At 44.3% G+C, this 16,413-nt stretch overlaps 1 protein-coding gene across 2 annotated transcripts in view; it reads left to right on the top strand.

Moving 5' to 3' along the window:
* The window catches only part of LOC110507083 (sortilin-related receptor), a 70,317-nt gene that overhangs the window by 5,573 nt on the left and 48,331 nt on the right, over nt 1-16,413 (top strand). For both annotated transcript variants that reach the window (XR_005040090.1, XM_036965740.1), the window contains exons 2-6: nt 945-1,061; nt 2,514-2,648; nt 11,083-11,244; nt 11,867-11,934; nt 15,345-15,525. Coding sequence is in view for 1 of the 2 variants with exons in the window: in XM_036965740.1 (XP_036821635.1) it covers nt 945-1,061; nt 2,514-2,648; nt 11,083-11,244; nt 11,867-11,934; nt 15,345-15,525 (663 nt within the window). In the remaining variant the exon portion in view is untranslated. The remainder of the gene's footprint in view (nt 1-944; nt 1,062-2,513; nt 2,649-11,082; nt 11,245-11,866; nt 11,935-15,344; nt 15,526-16,413) is intronic.

Raw genomic sequence — 16,413 nt, 5'->3', positions numbered from 1 at the left:
CAATTTGCAGCAGAAATCACATTCCATTACTAAGTCTATTAGCCATAGTACCAATAGTTGGTGTAAAGTTACCACTGAAAGAAGAGGAACGTTTGTTTATCATTTATACAGAAATGACAGTCTTTGTGTTGTCCAAGTCTGAAGAAATACTGTAGTATAGGGAGAAAACTGAGCTTTTTAAAGACTCACAGCCCCCTGCAGAATGATAAATGAAGTATGAGAGAGGGGAGCGCTTGGATGAGAGGTAAAGGCAGTGGGATTTAAAATGACATACTTTTTGGGGATTCACACTTCACAGACTTATTTTCAGAGCTGCACCAATGGAGCGTTGGCGTTTTAATTGACCTGTGCCTTCTGCTTTTACACTACTACATCTACCACAAGCACTTAGTATAGGAGCATTGTGTTGTTTCAATGGACACAGTGTAGGCCTCTGACGGTGGGCAATGTGATGTAAAGCTGGTCACTGCTTGTTTTCACTGTCTCTCTCTCTCTCACACACACACACACTCACACTCACACAAAGAGCGGGAGAGGAGCCTTTAGCAAGGTGCTCCTCGCAAGGTCATAACAATAACGCCACGAAGTGCATTGCCATAGTAACGTGCATCAGTAAGCTTACCCAGATAAAATCATGAATAAAGAAAAGCACGACAGCTCTGTTCAATACACCAGACACAGCCAGGCAAGGTACCGCAACCTTTCACGGAGGGATTTCTACCAGCTAAGAAGATGCCGGAAACCCAGCAAAATCATTACAATGTCTAGCTGATATCAAATTTGTTATGAAATGCCATTATGGTCCAAGGACGTTTATCGGAGATAAAAGTGACTGTAATCTATCAGATAGTTGCCTAATTCATTGGCCTCGTGTTGAGCTGCATTTTGATGAAGCAGAACAAAAATGCATTCGGTCAGTTGAGTGACTGTTCTTTTCTTTGCAGGCCAACCTGAACGATTCCCACAACCAGATGGTGGTGCACTGGGCCGGGGAGAAGAGCAATGTCATCGTGGCGCTGGCCAGAGACAGTGTCGGAGCCACAGGTCCCAAGACTAGCTCGGTGAGTACACAGTAGTACACTTCCTGCGAATACAGTAGTACACTTCCTGCGAATACAGTAGTACACTTCCTGCGAATACAGGGGTACACTTCCTGTGAGTATACTAATGTAGAAGCCTACATTTCCTGTAAGTACATTAACACACCTTGTGTGCGGGATGGGGATCCACAATCACGCGAAACAAACATATCCATGAACCTATCCACCACTACATAGCATAACGCCTGCATGTTGCTTTACAGCCGTGCTGTTTTCGGACGCTTTGAATCTTCTTCTTCCCTCTCAGTTCACACTGCCCTCTTTTCAATCTTACTATGGACTGTACATTTCAGATCCCCCCCCCCCCCCCATTCAAATGAAGACTCCTTTGTTCAAGGTACCATGGCAGAAATGACAATACTGGTTTACCCACAGTTTGGTTGTGTAATGTAGTGTTTGTGTATCCATGTGTGTTTGTGTGCGTGCATGTTATTGTGTGTGCACATGGGAGCCCATTGGTCAGTGACAGGCCACATGATGTCAGTGCTGCGAGGCCCAGACCTGTTCCACTGTGCTAATGAGATGGCCTGCCTGCCAGCCGTGCGCTTCCACTCCTCTCCTCGATCAGATTCACTGAGCCATGGATGAATCCCTCCATCTGTTACATCTATCTCTCTCTACTCTTTCTGCTTTTGATGATATCAGCTCCCTATGCTGTCTGATACTGATGCTCAGCCTACAGTAACCCAACCCCCACTGCTTTTGTGCACAGTGTATGAAAGACCTCCTGTCCTCAAGGGGTTATTAATTAACTTGAGATGTGATGCCCTTTGAAAAACAAGTTGTTTATACTAAACCGCAGAGATACCACTGGTGAAGGACAGTTTGTTTGAACAAGAATTGTTAGTTTTGTGTCTCTCTTCACTCCCAGTTCAGTACGTTCCTCGACATAACTTCCAGTCGGCGTTGTGGGCTTTGTGTGCTGTTCTCTGTGGTCTGAGCTCCTTGGTCTCTGGCACTCTGATGGGAATCTGAGAGCTCTGACCTCACTCATGTATTGTCTCGGGTAGAGTCTACAGGACAGAACAGAACAGCATGGAACACTGAACACCTCTTAACATTCTGGATTGGAGTTCTCTCTTAAAGGAACTACAGTTCCACTCTGTAGTCAGTTAGCATAGACAAAGCTTTTTCCTAAGTATTGTGTTTCTCTCCGTAGATGGAAAGTCTAGCTACTGCCTAAATGCTTTGATTCCTTTTACAGAGTCAGTTAATGGCCTCCCTCCCAATACACCATTCTAAAATCATTTTGTCCTCTACTAGAAATAAAATAAATCGAACTTGACAACGCCTAATTTTTCCTGTCCATAAAGCATCACATCCAAAAGTACTATGATAGCAGATTTCACTTGTTACCGTGTGCCATCACTTCCATGTTCTCACCTCGTTCCTCTCTCCTCTGTCACATGGTAGGTGTACGTGTCTTCCGACTATGGAACCAGCTTCTCCCCCATCTCAGAGAGGTTTCAGCTGAGTGGGGAGAAGGAGAAAGAGGGGAACAAGCAGGTCATCTCCCAGTTCTACCACAGCCCCGCTGACAATAAGAGGGTAAGTGGCTGAAGACCATATAGGTACCATAGAGTGTACAAAGCATTAGGAACACCTTCCTAATATTGAGTTGCATCTTCTTTTGCCCTCAGAATAGCCTCAATTTGTCTTGGCATGGACTTTACAAGGTGTTTAAAGTGTTCTGCAGGGATGTTGGCCCATGTTGACTCCAATGCTTCCCACAGTTGTGTCAAGGTGGCTGGATGTCATTTTGGTGATGGACCATTATTTTGGTGATAGACCATTACACATTTAAAAAAATATTTTTCCCCCCTTTTCTCCCCAATTTTGAACTTGTTACATCGTTGAAACTCCCCAAAGGGCTCGGGAGAGGTGAAAGGTGTAGTCATGCTTCCTCCAAAACATGACTTGCCTAACCGCGCTCCTTAACACCCGTCAGCTTAACCCGGAAGCCAGCCGCACCAATATGTTGGAGGAAACACCATTCAACTGGCAACCGAGGTCAGCCCGCAGGCACCCAGCCCGCCACAAGGAGTTGCTAGGGCGCGACTGAGCCAAGTAAAGCCCACCCGGCCAAACCCGGACAACGCTGGGCCAATTGTGCGCTGTCCTACGGGACTCCCGGCCACGGCCGGTTGTGGCACAGCCCGGGAATGAACCCGGGTCTATAGTAACGCCTGTAGCACTATGATGCAGTGCTTTACATGCTGACCAAACTGCTCGCGTCCAAAATAAATGTACAAATACATGTTATTCATCATTGCACCCACACTGCTTGCGCATGACAGCGAGCGTCTGCCTGGCCAGGCGCTAAAATAGAAGTTGGTTCTATTTGTGACGCTCAACCCGTTGCAAGTCCTGCCTCTCAAATCTCCTCATTGGTTTTAAGAAGCATATACCCACGTGGGTGATTGAAAGATGAACGTAGGTCCACACTCCGGTAGGTTGTAGTAATGCTGTGAAGTTGGTTTCCATCCGCCATATAAAGTCCAAAGAAGAAAAATAAGCCTTAAGGAAGGAGGAGAGATGACGAGAAACTAATTCGGTTTACCGTTTTATCTGTGGATTAATTGTTGGAGTAAAGGACCTTGTGCATTTCAGGTAAAATAACAACCCAATGTTTATATACGGTAATGTTCCCTGGCTGCTGGAGAGAGAGGTCATGAGCAGATGAGCTCCTGCATTTTTCAGCATGTTTTTACAAAAAAATTGATTTAGTCAGGGACATATACAGGATGATACCCTCACTCCAGATCAAAACTCAAAATCTACAACCTGATTGTGGACAAGATTACCTGGAAGGATTAATACACCATCCAACCTGGAATACAACTTCATTTAGCACTGAGGTGTGAAGTGAGAGGTGTCGAAGCCTTTGAGCCCAACAAATGGCAGGCTACCCCACCCAAATCCAGAGGCCTTGAAGCCAACTCCTGCTGTTCAGAGACCATCCACGGGTACTGTTACCCCCACCACACTCCCCCCTCTCTCCAGAGCTTTCACTCACCTCCAGCATACAGGCACTGTTGGAGCGAGTGACTCTGAACTTACAATGGCTAGCCCCAAGTTGTTATATATTTTTTTCTTGTGCATTTTGCTATTTCCCTCATGACGTCTGCATGCTTTGTTGACTATGAACTTTCTTGTTTACCCAACCGTGGGGGAGACTATGCTTGTTCCCACATTCGGGATTCTGACTCTATTGGTTACACAGACTTTTGACCTCCCTCCGGCTTTGTATTCATGTTACCTGATGAAATTGCTGTATAATGTGATCTTGTTGCCATCTAATGCACATTCAAATGTCATAAATCAACACTGCAGAGCTCTCCCTGTCCTCTGCTGTGCCTTGATTGTATTACTGTTGATGATATCTGGAAATGTGCATGTACACCCTGGCCCATCTACTGTTGCTAGCCCCAATTCTGACTTGTGCTCTATCTGTTGCACTGATTTCTGCTCTAGTAAAAGCCTGGGTTTTCTGCACGTTAAAACCGCCATAAAAAAAGCAAGACTACGGTTTGCAACTGCACATGGGGACAAAGATTGTACTTTTTGGAGAAATGTCCTCTAGTCTGATGAAACAAAAATATAACTGTTTGGCCATAATGACCCAACCGTGAAGCACGGGGGTGGCAGCATCATGTTGTGGGGGTGCTTTGCTGCAGGAGGGACTGGTGCACTTCACAAAATAGATGGCATCATGAGGCAGAAAAATATGTGGATATGTTGAAGCAACATCTCAAGACATCAGTCAGGAAGGTAAAGCTTTGTCGCAAATGGGTCTTCCAAATGGACAACGAGCCCAAACATACTTCCAAAGTTGTGGCAAAATGGCTTAAGGACAACAAAGTCAAGGTATTGGAGTGGCCATCACAAAGCCCCGACCTCAATCCTATAGAACATTTGTGGGCACAACTGAAAAAGCATATACGAGCAAGGAGGCCTAGAAACCTGACTCAGTTACACCAGCTCTGTCAGGAGGAATGGGCCAAAATTCACCCAACTTCTTGTGAGAAGCTTGTGGAAGGCTACCTAAAACGTTTGACCCAAGTTAAACAATTTAAAGGCAATGCTACCAAATACTAATTGAGTGTTTGTAAACTTCTGACCCACTGGGAATGTGATGGAATAAATAAAAGCTGAAATAAATAATTTTGTCTACTATTATTCTGACATTTCACATTCTTAAAATAAAGTGGTTCCTAACTGACCTAAGACAGGGAATATTTACTAGGATTAAATGTCAGGAATTGTGAAAAACTGAGTTTAAATGTATTTGGCTAAGGTGTATGTAATCTTCCGACTTCAACTGTATATGCAGATGATACAGTCTTCTACTCAGCTGGCACCTCCCCGGATTTTGTGTTATCCTCCACAAACACCCGTTCTGCCATTCACATTCTGTTAAAGGTCCCCAAAGCACACACATCCCTGGGTCGCTCTTCTTTTCAGTTCGCTGCAGCTAGCGACTGGAACGAGCTGCAACAAACACTCAAACTGGACAGTTTTATCTCAATCTCTTCATTCAAAGACTCAATCATGGGCACTCTTACTGACACTTGTGTGTATTGTTGTCTCTACCTTCTTGCCCTTTCTGGTGTTGTCTGTGCCCAATAATGTTTGTAACCTGTTTTGTGCTGTTACCATTTTGTGCTGCTACCATGTTGTTCTGCTGCTATGTTGTGTTGCTACCATGTTGTTGTCATGTTGTGTTGCTGCCATGTTGATCAATAATGGATCTTATCTTTCACCTGGATTCACCTGGGTAGTCTATGTCACGGAAAGGGCAGGTGTTCCTAATGTTTTGTACACCCACTGTGCAGTATGATGATAAAAGGCCTGTCTCTATATTGCAAACTGCCCTGTTACAGAGGGGTTTTATTATGTTTTCAAAGTATGAGTGTATAGCTCTTTTTCATATGTTCTCCCACCTCCTCAAAACCAGCGTAAGGCACATAACGTTATTGAGCTTGTGGTTTCTAAGGGTTGATTTAGGTGTATATAGTGTCTGTGGGTGTGTGCTTGTGTACATGCGTAGTTATCACTCTTGAGCTCGAGATTGTTCGATGCAGTGCCGTGAGGTTTGGTGCGGTGACGTGTTCGATTATGTCTCACTGTGTGCCGGTGAGTCATAGCCCTGGCCCCGCCCCCATTCCACCTGGCACTCAGCCCAGTGGAGGTTATTTCCAGGTGCATGGGAAACGCAGTTTGTCAGTCTCTGTAGGGGCTGCAGGCTGGGGCCATCCGTCTGCAGATAAGAGAGAGAGGCAGGGCTGCCTGGTATAACAGCAGGAGGATGTCACCGTCTCAGTCTGCAACATGCTCCCAACATCATGGAGATGATTACCATGGGAAATTAGTGGTTTCTTCTCATGTGCACGCTGAGCTGTGAATTCCGGGCCCGTATTTAGCAAGCCTCTTCAGAGTATGAGTACAGATCTAGGATCAATTAATCTCTGTCCATAATAAGCGGATTCATTATGATTTAAAAGGTAAAAACTGATCCTAAATCTCCTTCTCTAGACACTTGATAAATATGGGTCCGTCTAGCCTCCCCTTTATAGAAAGCATATGATGAAGTGTCTGAGAGCTAAATTGCAGTGATCACTTTAGGTAGTGATTTATGAATGAAGCGGGATCTGAGATAATGAATGGTTAGCCTATAGCATAACCCGCTGTCTAACATTACATGTAGGCCCTATCCTTATACACCAAGTCTGACTGGTTATGGATCTGCCTATTTATAACATTATCTTCATAGAAACATTCACCCGTTTTGATGTTACATAATTGTTGTGCATGTCTGAGCGATGTTCTATCTATTCCCGGGGTCATTTCATGTTTTCATGTGTATAGTACTCAAGTACTCAACCCCCTGAGTCAATACATGTTACAATCACCTCTGGCAGCAATTGCAGCTGTGAGTCTTTCTGTGTAAGTTTCTAAGAGCTTTGCACACCTGGATTGTTCAATATTTGCACAATATTATTCTCTGTCAAGTTGGTTGTTGATCTTCGCTAGACAGCCATTTTGTCACGCCCTGACCTTATTATTCTTTGTTTTCTTTATTATTTTGGTTAGGTCAGGGTGTGACATGGGTGATGTATGTGTTTTTGTCCCTGTCTAGGGGTTTTGTATGTCTATGGGTGTTTTACTTGTCTAGGTGTTATGTATGTCTATGGTTGCCTAGATTTGTTCTCGATTAGAGGCAGCTGTTTATCGTTGTCTCTGATTGGGAACCATATTTAGGCAGCCATATTCCTTGGGTATTTCGTGGGTTATTGTCTATGGTTAGTTGCCTGTGTCTGCACTTGTTTGTATATAGCGTCACGTTCGTTTTGTATAGTTTGTTCTGTTTATTAACGAAGAAACACTAAACAATGTATTCACATCACGCTGCGCCTTGGTCTCCTCCATTCAACGAACGTAACACATTTTCATGTCTTGCCATATCTTTTTCAACTAGGCCACTCGTGACCATTCAATTTCATCTTGGTAAGCAACTCCAGTGTATATTTGGCCTTGTCTTTCAGGTTATTGTCCTGCTGAAAGGTGAATTTGTCTCCCAGGTTTTTCTCTAGAATTTTGCCTGTGCTTAGCTCTATTCAGTTTATTTTTATCCTAAAAACTCCCTAGTCCTTGCTGATGACAAGCATACACGTAACATGATGCAGCCACCACCATGCTTAAAATATGAAGAGTGGTACTCAGTGATGTGTTGTGTTAGATTTTCCCCAAACAAAACGCGTTGTATTCAGGCCACATGTTTTGCAGTTTTACTTTAGTGCTTTGTTGCAAACAGAATGCATGTTTTGGAATCATTTATTCTGTACAGACTTCCTTCTTTGTCTTTTAGGTTAGTATTGTGGAGTAGCTACAATGTTGTTGATCTTTCCTCAGTTTTCTCCTATCACAGCCATTAAACTCTTGTTGTTTAAAGTCACCGTGGCCTCATGGTGAAATCCCTGAGTGGTTTCCTTCATCTCTGGCAACTGAGTTAGTAAGGATGTCTGTATCTTTGTAGGGACTGAGTGTATTGATACACCATCCAAAGTGCAATTCATAACTTCACCATTCTCAAAGGGATATTCAATGTCTGCTTTTATTTTACCCATCTACCAATAAGTGTCCTTCTTTGCAAGGCATTGGAAAACCTCCCTGGTCTTTTTGTTTAAATCTGTGTTTGAAATTCGCTAATCGACTGAGGGACCTTACAATTATCTGTATGTGTGAGGTACAGAGATGAGGTAGTCATTCAAAAATCATGTTAAACACTATTATTGCACACAGAATGAGTCCCTGCAACTTATTATGTGACTTGTTAAGCACATTTTTACTCCTGAACTTATTTAGGCTTGCAATAACAAAGGGGTTGAATAATTATATATATTTGTAATATTAATTTGTCAGGTTTCTACTCCCCCCCCCCCCCCCCCCCCCTCCCCCACTTTGACATTATGCTGTATTGTGTGTAGGCAGTGACACAAAATCTCAATTTAGTGAATATGAAATTCAGGCTGTAACACAACAAAAAATGTGTAGAATGTCAAGAGGTGTGGATACTTTCTGAAGGCACTGGATCTGGTGATATAACAGTGGAGTAAGTCCCTGATGTTTCTCTCTGTGATGTGCTGTACATGTGGGACCTACTATGTCCTAGTCGGGACTCATCTACAGTATGAGATATCATTTCAGCTTTTGATCGTCATCTCATAGCGTCCATCTATTTCACTACCTCCCGCTCGGTGCCTTGCGCTACAGAGCTTTTGTTCTCACAGGGGCTCTGTCCCATTTCCAAATGGAAGCCATTGAGAATAGAGGAGTTATTGGGAAGGCAGCTAAAAAATAGATGAAAGGAAGGAGTGATAAAATGGGTTTATAGCTCTGTATAATTGCGTAATCTGAATTTCTAATTAGGCATTTCAAATTAAATATCTCTTGACTAGTTCTGTGAATATTTTTAGATTTTGGGGGTAGGGATGTTTGCAAACTCTTTTGAATTAGCGAGACTAGAGATATCTGGAATTGAGATATTAGGCCAGTTCTTGCTATTCTAGTTTGTTGAAATCAGTCAGGCTTGACGTTTATTCACTTCGGAAAGATGCAGGTGCAAATAGAAATGTTATGTATAGAGCAATAATGAATCCCTGTTCTACTATCTATTCTACAAAATATACACTGCTCAAAAAAATAAAGGGAACACTTAAACAACACAATGTAACTCCCAAGTCAATCACACTTCTGTGAAATCAAACTGTCCACTTAGAAAGCAACACTGATTGACAATACATTTCACATGCTGTTGTGCAAATGGTATAGACAACAGGTTGAAATTATAGGCAATTAGCAAGACACCCCCAATAAAGGAGTGGTTTTGCAGGTGGTGACCACAGACCACTTCTCAGTTCCTATGCTTCCTGGCTGATGTTTTGGTCACTTTTGAATGCTGGCGGTGCTTTCACTCTAGTGGTAGCATGAGACGGAGTCTACAACCCACACAAGTGGCTCAGGTAGTGCAGCTCATCGAGGATGGCACATCAATGCGAGCTGTGGCAAGAAGGTTTGCTGTGTCTGTCAGCGTAGTGTCCAGAGCATGGAGGCGCTACCAGGAGACAGGCCAGTACATCAGGAGATGTGGAGGAGGCCGTAGGAGGGCAACAACCCAGCAGCAGGACCGCTACCTCTGCCTTTGCGCAAGGAGGAGCAGGAGGAGCACTGCCAGAGCCCTGCAAAATGACCTTCAGCAGGCCACAAATGTGCATGTGTCTGCTCAAACGGTCAGAAACAGACTCAATGAGGGTGGTATGAGGGCCCAACGTCCACAGGCGGGGGTTGTGCTTACAGCCCAACACCGTGCAGGACGTTTGGGCATTTTCCAGAGAACACCAAGATTGGCAAATTCGCCACTGGCGCCCTGTGCTCTTCACAGATGAAAGCAGGTTCAAACTGAGCACATGTGACAGACGTGACAGTCTGGAGACGCCGTGGAGAACGCTCTGCTGCCTGAAAAATCCTTCAGCATGACCGGTTTGGCGGTGGGTCAGTCATGGTGTGGGGTGGCATTTCTTTGGGGGGCCGCACAGCCCTCCTTTTGCTCGCCAGAGGTAGCCTGACTGCCATTAGGTACCGAGATGAGATCCTCAGACCCCTTGTGAGACCATATGCTGGTGCTGTTGACCCTGGGTTCCTCCTAATGCAAGACAATGCTAGACCTCATGTGGCTGGAGTGTGTCAGCAGTTCCTGCAAGAGGAAGGCATTGATGCTATGGACTGGCCTGCCCGTTCCCCAGACCTGAATCCAATTGAGCACATCTGGGACATCATCACCGTGCTTCTACACCTGCATTGCTTGCTGTTTGGGGTTTTAGGCTGGGTTTCTGTACAGCACTTTGAGATATCAGCTGATGTACGAAGGGCTATATAAATAAAATTGATTTGATTTGATGTCTCGCTCCATCCACCAACGCCACGTTGCACCACAGACTGTCCAGGAGTTGGCGGATGCTTTAGTCCAGGTCTGGGAGGAGATCCCTCAGGAGACCATCTGCCACCTCATCAGGAGCATGCCCAGGCGTTGTAGGGAGGTCATACATGCACGTGGAGGCCACACACACTACTGAGCCTCATTTTGGCTTGTTTTAAGGACATTACATCAAAGTTGGATCAACTTGTAGTGTGGTTTTCCACTTTAATTTGGAGTGTGACTCCAAATCCAGACCTCCATGGGTTGATAAATTTGATTTCCATTGATAATTTTTGTGTGATTTTGTTGTCAGCACATTCAACTATGTAAATAAAAAAGTATTTAATAAGAATATTTCATTTATTCAGATCTAGGATGTGTTATTTTAGTGTTCCCTTTATTTTTTTGAGCAGTGTATTTCTAGCTTAACATTCTGTAACACTCATGAACAGACCCCAGTGGGTATTTAGCCTAACCTTGGCTTGTTTTGTCCTTCTCTCGTTCCAGTACCTCTTTGCAGACAGCACCAACAGCTACCTCTGGAACTCATTTGACTTCTGCAAGACCATCCAGGGGTTCTCCATCCCCTTCAAGCCCACAGATCTGCTGCTGCACAGCAAGAGAGCCAACCTGGTCCTGGGCTATGATGGCTCCCACCCCAACAAACAGGTAGTCAACTGATTGCTATAGAAATGCTGCTTCACTGTCTTGAAAAAGGTCTCGGACAGAAACGTAGACAATTAACAACATGCAGAGGTAAGCATGTTTTAATAAAAAATGTTTAACCGGGAAGTCCCTTGAGATCAACTGTCTTTTCATGATGGAGATCTTTGTGTAGGAGGAGTCTATTATAATGATCAGGGCTATAGTACATCAGGCTCCTCCTTTGCCAGTTTGGGGTTAGATGCCTATGTGTACAAATGGCTCTACTCCATATGCTGGATTACCGTACCATAGCCCCACAGCATTTGATATATATTACAGCGTGACTGTTCTAGAGAAACAAAGCTGATATTTCTGAATGTAGGACAGTTGCATAATTGCAAATAGAATGGTGCATATTTAAATACTGGTTAAATGTCACAGCTGCGTTTACTGAACTGTCTCTCTGAAAAATACAATACGGAGGACATTTTGTGGAATTTTCCCCTGACTAATTATTCACATTTCAGCTCAACTGAAATGATGGAAAATGGTCGACTCTCAAACATTCTGGCAGTTTTATATACAGCCTGGAGATAACATGTGACCTTAATTTACTCCCCACCCCCCGCCTCTGTTATTTTTGCAGCTATGGAAATCTGACGATTTTGGAGAGACATGGGTGTTGATCCAAGAGCACGTGAAGGCATATTTCTGGTAAGATCAATGCCTCTGTATACAAAGGTGATGATTGTGTGAGGAGAGGCAGAATGTACAGTCATCAGTATAATTAATTGTCGCTGTTGAGTGCCAGACTGTCTGCAAAACATTAAAGCAACGATCTGTGAGAGGGATGGGTGGGTTGTGTGTGTGTGTGTGTGTGTGTGTGTCCTTTTCCTGTTTACTTCCTGTTTTTCTGTGTTCTGTGACTGCTTGCCTCCTCAATCTGTCCCTCACTAGACCTCAGACAGTGGAGAGTTAAACATGTCTTCTGATCGCTGTATGCTTACCAAGCATGCAGCTTGCGAGCTAACCCTGCCCTGACCCTGCCTCTCCAAGTGAAATACATAGATTAGATTGGCCCTTGTAATTGAATGACAATGCAAAGAAAATGCCACTACGGTCCCCGAGGGAGAGAGACACTGATTACCTGATTGTTATTTGGGGCTCACTATGTGTGAATGATTTTTGAACCCTCCTATCAACCAGATCTTGGTTCAAATAGTGTTTGAGATCTTTCAAATACTTTTGAACGTTTGCTTGAGCCTGGCTGGAGTGCCAGATGAGCAGAGTTTGCACAGACAAAGTTGATCAAAATAACAAAAACAATCTGATACCGCTAATGATGATTGCGACACATTCAGTGCCTTGTGAAAGAGATCAGCCATGTGTCTCTCACCACGTAATGTAGACCTAGGCAGGAGAGTGGCGCAGTCAAACTTAAAAAAATATGTTTTACTTTCAAATCCTATCCATAAAAGGATTTGACCGATCTGTTAATGATTTAAAGGCGTGGATGCGGAGGGTTAGTTCGGGTTAGACATCACTTTCATTCCCTCGCAGGATCTCTGCCGTTTTAATAGGTGACAACAAGAGGCTCTCATTCTCCACTGCAAATATGTAAAGCTCCTTGTCAGCTACAGCAGGGGTCTGTTCAGGAGGGTGCAACATTTCAGAGCGTTCCGATTTGAAATGTATTGTGTAGAACGTTAAGCTTGCCTGTCAAGTAGTATTAGGAATCACGTCCGTTCTTTTCAGTGTATTTCTATCTGTATCGTTCGGAACATTTTCACCTTATTGACAACATTTTAGTCTCCCCAGACTATTTGTACTCACATCTTCTGGTGTCAGAGAGAGACACACAGCCCTTCTCCCTTTGATTTTTCTCACCCTCCTGCGTTCTCTGACGGTGGAGGTGGTCGTATATGTGGCGACTTTGAGGGGCGTCGAACAGACTGCCTTCTTTCTGATGAATAAGTGATTGTCTGCCAGGGCCCCACTTAACTCTGCCTGTCCAAGTGGCATAATGTAGTCAGTAATACCAGGCAGCGCTGCAGATAACATCGCAGCTACCGCTGCAGTCTCCCCCCCCCCGGGCTCTTTCTTGTGTTTGGGAGATGACGCCCCTCCCCCCCACCAAGTGTGATGTTGGAGATCCTCTTAGATCACACTTCTGAGCCTCAGAGATTTTGACTACAAATACCCATACAACCCAACAACGAACATGAACAAACCATTTCATCCCAAAGCAGTAACTATACGCACAAAGCTTGAAAGTCTTTGCGGACTTCTGAAGAAGAAAGCAGCTCCAGAAGTGTGTACTGCTGCACTCCTCCCCAAATATTTCAAAGCATTGGATTGGTGTAAGCATTGGATTGGTGTAAGCATTGGATTGGTGTAAGCATTGGATTGGCGTAAGCATTGGATTGGCGTAAGCATTGGATTGGCGTAAGCATTGGCTAGAAATAGTTTTTTTTTTCTTTTTCTCCGCTATGTTTTTTCCACCAGTCATTTTCCTTTTTAAATCTGGACGTAGCTACTGACTCCGCTGTGTCTAACTGCCTCCGCATCACCAGCTGCATTGAGATCTTTGTCTGGTGCTTCTTCCTCCTCGGCCTCTATGGCCAGTTTTCCTTTTTAACCATGTGTGTCCAGTTCTTTGCCGATTATGGGCTTTCCATGTCTAATCTGTTTGTGGAGGCCACAGAGAAAAGGGCCTGCACTGCAGATCAGGCTAAGAAGGCTGTAAACCCTGGGGTTTTGTCTGGTTCACATCCCACTGTTGGACGTGTTTAACCAGCATTTGTCAAAATATTTCGAACCAGCAAATTGTATGTATTTGTTCCCCTTTGTCCTAAACATTTGATCCTGTTTGGTAGGAGGATCGAGAGAATAAATAAAAAGAATAAAGAGGCCCTTGTTTCGCACTGGATTAGATAGGCTAGCTTTATCCCACTGCCCTGCCAGCGCTACATTGAAAGGATTGCCTATATGGGCTAAGTTCCAAACGGCCCCAAATTCTGCTAGATAGACAGACCCCAAACTGCTACTTAGACCTGCCCTCAAAGTCTGCTATGGACAAGGCCCCCAAACTCTGCTACTTAGATCTGCCCTCAAAGTCTGCTATGGACAAGGCCCCCAAACTCTGCTACTTAGATCTGCCCTCAAAGTCTGCTATGGACAAGGCCCCCAAACTCTGCTACTTAGATCTGCCCTCAAAGTCTGCTATGGACAAGGCCCCCAAACTCTGCTACTTAGATCTGCCCTCAAAGTCTGCTATGGACAAGGCCCCCAAACTCTGCTAGATGGACAAGGTCCCCAAACGTTGATATAGACAAGTCCCAAAAGCAATGCAACAAACTCTAATTTCGGCAAGGCCTGAAACTCTGCCCCAAACTCTAATATTGGCAGTTTCCCGGCTGTATGCAAAGTCCCCAAACTAACGTTAGACAGGCAAGGTCCCAAGTTTGTCTGACTGGGGTCTTTCTTATCCTCTCTACATGGACAGCCTGCTCCCATAAAAACACGACCCCCTCTAAAATGTCACGCTATAGGCCAGTCTAGACACTAGACTCCATTGTTAGTGAGAACACTCCGTGTGAATCTGGAATGTCTTATGGGAGATGATCATAAACTACTGTAAACCTCTTTCAGTTCTGCTGGAGCTTACCGTAAGTTCACAGCTTAAAATGGCCACACACAGAACTTCTACTGGAAATGTGCAGTTGGGAAACTATAAATACATCAATGTGTGTGGTAAATGGATTCTGAGTTTCGAATGTGTTCACAGGAACACGTAGGCCGTTCCACGATACTAGGATTGTCAGTAATCCGTGAAACATTTCTCGGGTTTTCAGAGTCTGTCAGTGAGTGTGTGTGTGTAACCATAACTCTATGTCCATCTGTATGGTATGACTAAGTTGGGCCCAGAGTTTTCCCAGACCATGTTATCTGAACGGGAAGACCTCCAAGGCCCTTAAGTCCTTCCTGTTCAGTTCACATGGTCAATAAATATAAACTCACGGTCAAGGGCCTGGAGTTTGTCTTGGTCGGGCCACATGGTCAGAGAGAAACTCTTGGCCCTACCTATGTCTGACAGACGGGCGCTAATTTCTGCATCTTTCTAGGGGTGTGGAGCCGTACGATTCCCCCACCACGGTGCTGGTCCAGAGGCACGAGCCCCAGGGGGTGTCCAGCATCCTCAGCAGCACCGATTTCTTCCAAAGCGGGCAGAACCGCCGAGTCATCCTGGAGAGAGTGGACAACTTCCAGCTCCGGGACAAGTACATGTTCGCCACCACTTCCACAGTAAGTGAGGTTGACCTGCAAGGGGATTATACATGTCAGGTAATCTGTTGCTCTTGCAGTGTTGAGAATGCTCATGTTTTATGGAGAGGGATACCCACATTGATTGTTTGAACACGAATTGGGTGATCCAGCCATAACTATCTTCTAATACAGTGCCTTCAGAAAGTATTCACCCCCACTTTTCCCACATTTTGTTGTTAAAACCTGAATTGAAAATGGATTAAAACCAGTTAGAGCTCTAGGGGCGCTATTTCATTTTTGGATAAAAAACGTTCCCGTTTTAAGCGCGATATTTTGTCACGAAAAGATGCTCGACTATGCATATTCTTGACAGTTTTGGAAAGAAAACACTCTGAAGTTTCAGAATCTGCAAAGATTTTGTCTGTAAGTGCCCCAGAACTCATTCTACAGGCGAAACCAAGATGATGCATCACCCAGGAATTAGCAGAATTTCTGAAGCTCTGTTTTCCATTCTCTCCTTATATGGCTGTGATTGCGCAAGGAATGAGCCTACACTTTCTGTCGTTCGCCCAAGGTCTTAGCAGCATTGTGACGTATTTGTAGGCATATCATTGGAAGATTGGCCATAAGAGACTACATTTTCCAGAGGTCCGCCCGGTGTCCTTTGTCTAAATTTGTGCGTAATCTTCAGGTGCAGGCATTTTCTCCTGGGATTCAGGAGAGAAAGCATGTTTCCAAGAACGATGTATCAATGAAGAGATATGTGAAAAACACCTTGAGGATTGATTCTAAACAACGTTTGCCATGTTTTCAGTCGATATTATGGAGTTAATTTGGAAAAAAGTTTGCGTTTTGAGGACTGAATTTATGGATTTTTTTTGGTAGCCAAATGTGATGTATAAAACGGAGCTATTTCTAATACACAAG

Source organism: Oncorhynchus mykiss, chromosome 27 (assembly GCF_013265735.2).
Source record: "Oncorhynchus mykiss isolate Arlee chromosome 27, USDA_OmykA_1.1, whole genome shotgun sequence".
NCBI lineage: Eukaryota > Metazoa > Chordata > Actinopteri > Salmoniformes > Salmonidae > Oncorhynchus > Oncorhynchus mykiss.
Note: the sequence above shows the minus strand (reverse complement) of the source record. Positions and strands in the feature narration are given on the sequence as shown.